The sequence below is a fragment of the Odontomachus brunneus genome, unplaced genomic scaffold (assembly GCF_010583005.1).
Source record: "Odontomachus brunneus isolate Ranch 3 - 2012 unplaced genomic scaffold, Obru_v1 Obru_scaffold_028, whole genome shotgun sequence".
Taxonomy (NCBI): Eukaryota; Metazoa; Arthropoda; class Insecta; order Hymenoptera; family Formicidae; genus Odontomachus; species Odontomachus brunneus.
The window spans coordinates 1,093,889-1,100,112 of record NW_022639478.1 but is presented as its reverse complement, the minus strand read 5'-3'; the positions used below and the strand labels follow the sequence as shown (position 1 = coordinate 1,100,112).

Below are 6,224 nucleotides of genomic sequence, written 5' to 3'. Positions count from 1 at the left end.
GGGGGGGGGGGAAGGGGGACGAATCACAGCCGCCAAGTGTCCTTTCGCGCGGCGTACAACGGCTGCGCTCCCTAACATGCGCGAATTAAACCGTTTATGCGCGGATTATACATTTTAGACTTCTGTTTCGAGGATCGTTGTAATCCGGCGCTAATCCGATGTTGGCCGCTTTAGCATGAGCCGCTTTCCACGCATACGTTTCCGTGCCGTGTAAATCGACTAAATTTGATCCGCATTAGGGACGATAATATAGCGTAGCGCGGCAAACACGTGTGCCGATGTACATTGCACCGGTACGCCGCTGCTCACTGCCGATTTTCGTGTGCCGCAATCATGTGCGCCCGCGGAAATGATTAAAAATCTACGTGCGCAAACGCAATCTGCCCCGACCGAAGTATCGCGCCGATCGTACAGCGATACGTTGCATTTTGCGCGAGCGAAACGAGGCTCAAGCGTGGAGATAACACGGAAATTCCCCAAATTAAACTCAATCTCATTTACGCCCGACCAGGTTTGCCAAATTCCCGGGGCTCTTCAGAAATCAAAGTAAATTCCTGCCGAAGGGAGCTAACCTCGGATTTATACGATGGGCCAATAAGCCCTCCCGCCCTCCCGCATCGAGCTTTTCCGACGTCGGACGAAATTTCGCATGGTCAGAGAAACGCAAGCTCTCGAGAGTCACTAGGCAAGAACGAACCTGGGGCGTATCGCGAGTCCGATTGCAAAACGTCCCGCATAAATGGCAAGATCGTTCTTCGCCGGGAGACGAACGAGAGAGTCCGTGTGCTGTCGTGTGCTGCTCTTGTGAAATGCCATTTTGAAAACGCGACCCTCCACCTCCGTGCCGTGGCGAGTTCGTGAAAAAATCCGCACGAAGGGCGGGGGGCGCCGCGAGATTACATTTCCGCGGCTAAATTGCCAGCGAACGGCCGTAGTGGAAACGGAATGTTGCCGGTTTCCTCGGCTATTTCATAGTTCGACGGCGACGTTCGATATTGTCAATCTCCGCGACTCAATCAAACTTTGCGCAAGTCGACGCCGCTTTCTCACAATAGTCGCGGCACTTTCGCGAGGCTCTCACAACAACGCCGCCGACGGCGGCGATGACGAGTTCTCTCGGCTGGCGCGAAAATCAATCGCGCACGAAACGCGATACAGGCCGGATGAATTCTTGCCGACGGCGAGGTCTCGCGTCGAAACCGAAATGAAATTGACCCGACACACACGCACCTGTGAACGACGTTAGCCAGGAGATCGTTGTGCCGTAACCTGTAGTCGACGTCCACCTTCTGGTAGTTGACCGTCAGAGTGCCAGCGCGAATACATCTCTCGTATTCCTCGGCCGGATGAGCGCGGAATTCCCTCGCAAAGACCTCCAGTATCTTCTCGCCGACCCATCGACCTTTCGTGAATGTCGTGAAGGTAAAGTAATACGGGTATACCTTACGGAGACCTGAAACACACGTCGCAAAGAACGGCTATGAAAACGACGAGAGAGAGAGAGAGAGAGAGAGAGAGAGAGAGAGAGAGAGAGAGAGGGAGGGACGGAACGTTAATTACTTCGATTCTCGTAAGTCGTCTCTAAATGTTACGGGGTTTAATCGCTATATTACGTTGCGTTGCGAAAGGATTCTCGCACGATGGACCCTTGAACGCGTCTGCGTTTGCCTCATAGCGATTAATTGAGAATTAGCATGAACAGCGGCAGTCACGTCAAGGCGTGCTCCAAGGCAAACGCGGGACGGGTTTCGAGGATAAATCTTGCCGGCGAAACTATGTAAACGATATTAAATTCCCGCTCACAACGCAGCGCGTAGTTATCTCAATAAAGAGACGCGAAACGCGTGTTTGCCGAACGCGTTATTTGCGAATCTCTCTGTGAGTCGTGTCGAACGATGCATTTCTGCGAACAAGACTTAAGGCCCGTATTAATAGCTGTCACCTGAGACTTTTATTTCACGTGTGAGATACTCAGATGTTTATTCGAAGTTAGACGTTATATATAGTTAGACGTTATATATATATATATATATATATATATATATATATATAATGTGTTCTATAGTTTATTCTGTAATTATTCCTATTATTCCTATAATTTCATGATTATTATTTATATTTATAATTTGATTCGACTAAAAATATATCATCTAAATCTGAAGTGAAATCTGATTATCTCACTTGAGACAAGTTTTAGGTAACAACTATTAAAACAAGCCTAACTCCCGTCAGGATTAACATAAAATCGATCGTGTTTCTCGATTTGGTATCTGGCAAAGAAAAAAAGAGGGTGCGCGAAGAGGCATATTTAAATTTCTGAAACATCCTGTTGCTGATGAAATTTATCGCGGCCCATGAAATTTCGTTCTTCCTCATATTAAATGGAAATTATTAATCCGCCCGTTCGAGTGTTCATTCCGCGTCAACGCCGGACGAGAATCTCGCTTGAATGTCGAAAAGCGAAGCGAGCGGGAAGATGATTAATACACCGGGACAAGGGGGAATAATTTCCACGGCTTCCTTGCGCGCAGGATATCCTCTCTCGGCACCGGTTAATGAAAGGTATACAACATTTTATAAATTTATGCGCGCCGTATCATGGCGCGCGTTCTGATTGAATACATGAGTCCAATGTGTCTCTAAAAATTATCTCTCGACACCTCTCCCCCTGTCCCTTTCGCACTCTAATTCTTCTCCTTTTTTGGAACAATTTTATGACTCGCCTTGAGATGCCAGAACAGTTAAACCGAGTGATGGAAGGAACGTGAAAGTTCCGTTACCGCTTAAGAAGGAGAGGGAGAGAGAGAAAGACTCTTGAGAATTTTACGATCCCGGAACGACTCCCTTCATTGTTCGCTGATCACTTGGGGAATAGTTCGCCGTTTCGAGACGTGTCGCGTTTCATTCGGAACGAATCCTCGGCTTTGGGACTCGTGTCGAGCAATTTCCCCATTGTTTTCTGGCCCACGGTAGAAAATAAATACCGACGGCAGGCTTGATTAATGTCCCACCGCGCGTCAAAGGCGCCTTTTTCCGATTTTATACCGCGGAAATACGTCAGGAGTCTGTCCGCGTATGGATGGGAAGGAGGGAGAACTAATAAACGTCGTTAACATTTGAAATGAAAAGAAAAAACAGGAAATGTATGATAAAGCTCTCCTGTGCGCCTTGTGCCCTGCATAAATGTCTCTTTTGGGGAAAAATAAAACAAAACAAGATGAATATATTTTTCAACAACTGTGTTTTCACCGGCAAAGAATTATTCCGGTGTTTGTTGTGATTTTATGTAATCGAGAGGATGTGCACTTTTGTATATACCCGAGAGAAAGGATTAATTTATTCCGACCGCTCGAGTTCTCGCGGGAATAGAAGTAACGGGAGCACGACCGTTTACACAAAGACTTGTCGAGTAACCGGGGAAAGAAAATTGACGACACAGAACAAAAACGTATTCGCGTCAAAGGGAATTCGCGTTCCTTCATCTCTCCTGGTTGTGAGCTGAACTGTCGGCTAAACCATCGGTGAGGGCTGACCTTTGCGAAACGAAACGCGAGGTGAGGATGCTGAATAAGCATAAACAGCTGGGCTAAGGAAAGGTCCGTCGGGGGTTATTTCAATTAAATTGCCTTCGAAACGGACTTCGTGTGCGAGAAGATACTCGCAGCACTTTGCGCCGAGGAGTAAAAGGACTCGGAGAGGTCGTTTGACAATCGGAATGCCTTGGGAAGAAGTAGCCACGCTCGGGGCGTTCGTTGCGAACCAGGGAGAACGATTGATCTCTCTCGAGCGTTCGTGCTCAGAAATAGAACAGTCGGGACGCGGTCGGTTAGCCAAGGGCTTCTCGAGCGGCGGAAGGAAATCGTCTTTGCGTGTGTGAGGAAAAAAGGCTGAGAAAGAACGACAGACAGACAGACAGAGAGAGAGAGAGAGAGAGAGAGAGAGAGAGAGAGAGAGAGAAAGAGAGAGAGAGAGGAAGGAGGGAAGGGCATAGAGAAGAAACGGACGAAAAAAAGGAAAGAAAGAGAAGATTAGGAGACCTGCTTATGGGACCGTAAAGGAGGGAAGTTCCTTTCGACATCGTCACACCGAGGAATATATCACTTTCAAGCGAGGAATTACGTGAACGCGTGTGTTACAGAGATACGAGACGCGATAAAAAATATTCGCCGGCATATTTATTCGGCGGATTTATTCATTTTCTTCTTCTTGTGTAATCGCGACGAAATGTTGAGAGTTCACATCCTTTCGTTTACCACTGAATATATTATCACCGCTGCGGGAAGTATCGTTGAACGACGGTTAACTCTTAAAGTATATATATGCAAAAATTGAAATTGTTATCTTTTAATTATCTTTTTCTCTACTAAAAATAGTAACAACATATATTCTCATAACAACACAATACTCCCAAATAGTTATTTGACGTCATCGTATTTGCTGAGCTTACTATACTTGGAATAACTTTTGATCTAGATTCGGAATTAATGTCAAATTGTTTGTGATCAAACGCGATATAAATAACTTCTAATGTTTTCACAATTTTTTTCATTATTCTTGAGACACGGACAATAAACTCTTAACGTGGGGCTTTCCCGCTGTCTCGTTCATTCTCGGACGACCGTGAATCTCCGGACTCAAGTGCGGATCGTGGCAGCAGTAATTACAACGTTATTACACACCAATGAGACGGCTTGTTCATCAGTAATTGCGCTCCGATGTCGACGTTGTTCCCTAGTTTCCGACATCGAGCCGCATATTTTCTTGTTCCTCTCATTTTACCTTCGACAACGTCCGCGGCATTCCCCCATCTTTGTGCTACTACTCCGTTACAGCATCCAAGGGATCCTCCGCTTTCCAGAGTTCACGTCGATATACCGTCGCTCCACGGAAAATCCGTCGGCACGCCCGCGGAATTTCGCCTCGGAAATCTTTTCCTACTCGGGAGACACCCGGACGTTCTCGTCGTTCGACGTGGGAATCGATTTTCGGAAAACAGCCAGCCGGAAAGGATCGAGACGCCTGACGCGGCAATTTGAAAGGAAAATAAGTCGCTGCTTCGTCCAGGATATAAAAGCATGCTGATATCTTCCCGGTTATTCTATGAATGATACCTTGCTCGACAAGCATCTTTGGTGATGCTTCTCTCACTTATATCTCATCAATTGACTTCTGACTGAAACGAAGAGCCAACGGGGTATCGATTAACGATGGTATTTTATATCGGAGCGCAAATAAAAAAAAGACAGAGTTAGATAAATAGTAAATTTCACATTGTGTTGTGATCCGAAGTAAAAGTACCTAAATTCCTGATCACGTATTTAATCCTGGACATTCGTGTTGGCCTTTATTAAGGTCCGGCTCCACCAACGTCCTTAAACGTCGATTAAACTTTAACCTGAGTTGAAGCCTTTGTCTGAAAACAATTTGAACTCAAGTTAAAACTTAATCGATGAAACCGAGTATAAATATCTGTATTTAAAGATCGAAACAATAAGAATGTTCAGTATTAGGTACATGTCGAGAAATGGTACTTTTTCCAATAAAAGTGTCAGAGAATTAGTACTTTTACAAAAAAAAGATAAAAGGACAAAAGTATCGGACACGTACACTGAAAGAAAAGTTCACGATCCGATCAAAAATTAACAAACGGATATACGTTTCGATCGATCGGATATATTGCTTGAACAGAATATTTTAAATCCGTTAACACTTGGATTTTTCTCTCAGCATCCAATAAGATATTCAATCCTGGATATTTTTATTATTTTTGTCTTTAAATATTTAAACTTTCTAGTACAGGACTTTTTTGTTCAATCTATTGTATACAACGACGCTATTACAGCTCATGTACCGTATCGATCATTCACCAGTTCTTCTTTAATTAATATCTTGACTATTATTGCGAATATCGCAATACCGTATAGAACTTTTCAAACCATTCTACGTTTCTACAAAAATTGCGGAGGAGAGTCTGGTACACTCTATATATAGAATAAAATGTCTGTCTTTGTCTGTTCCCTATACACTCCTAAATCCTTTGACCGTTCTGAACCAAATTCGTTATTCTCTAGTATCCTGAGGCAAATACAGGCTACATGAAACATGGACACCCCACCCTTTGATTGCATTCCGTTGACGCTTTGTGATAACCTGAGCAATACTGCGTAGTTTTAGCTAGTGTGTGTGTATATATATATATATATATATATATATATATATATATA

General features: G+C 44.4%; 1 protein-coding gene across 5 annotated transcripts in view; it reads right to left on the bottom strand.

Moving 5' to 3' along the window:
* Nucleotides 1–6,224, bottom strand: part of LOC116842877 (RNA pseudouridylate synthase domain-containing protein 2-like) — a 191,820-nt gene that overhangs the window by 31,035 nt on the left and 154,561 nt on the right. For all 5 annotated transcript variants that reach the window (XM_032812686.1, XM_032812685.1, XM_032812684.1 and 2 more), the window contains one exon: nucleotides 1,231–1,453. In XM_032812686.1, coding sequence (XP_032668577.1) covers nucleotides 1,231–1,453 — 223 coding nt within the window. The remainder of the gene's footprint in view (nucleotides 1–1,230; nucleotides 1,454–6,224) is intronic.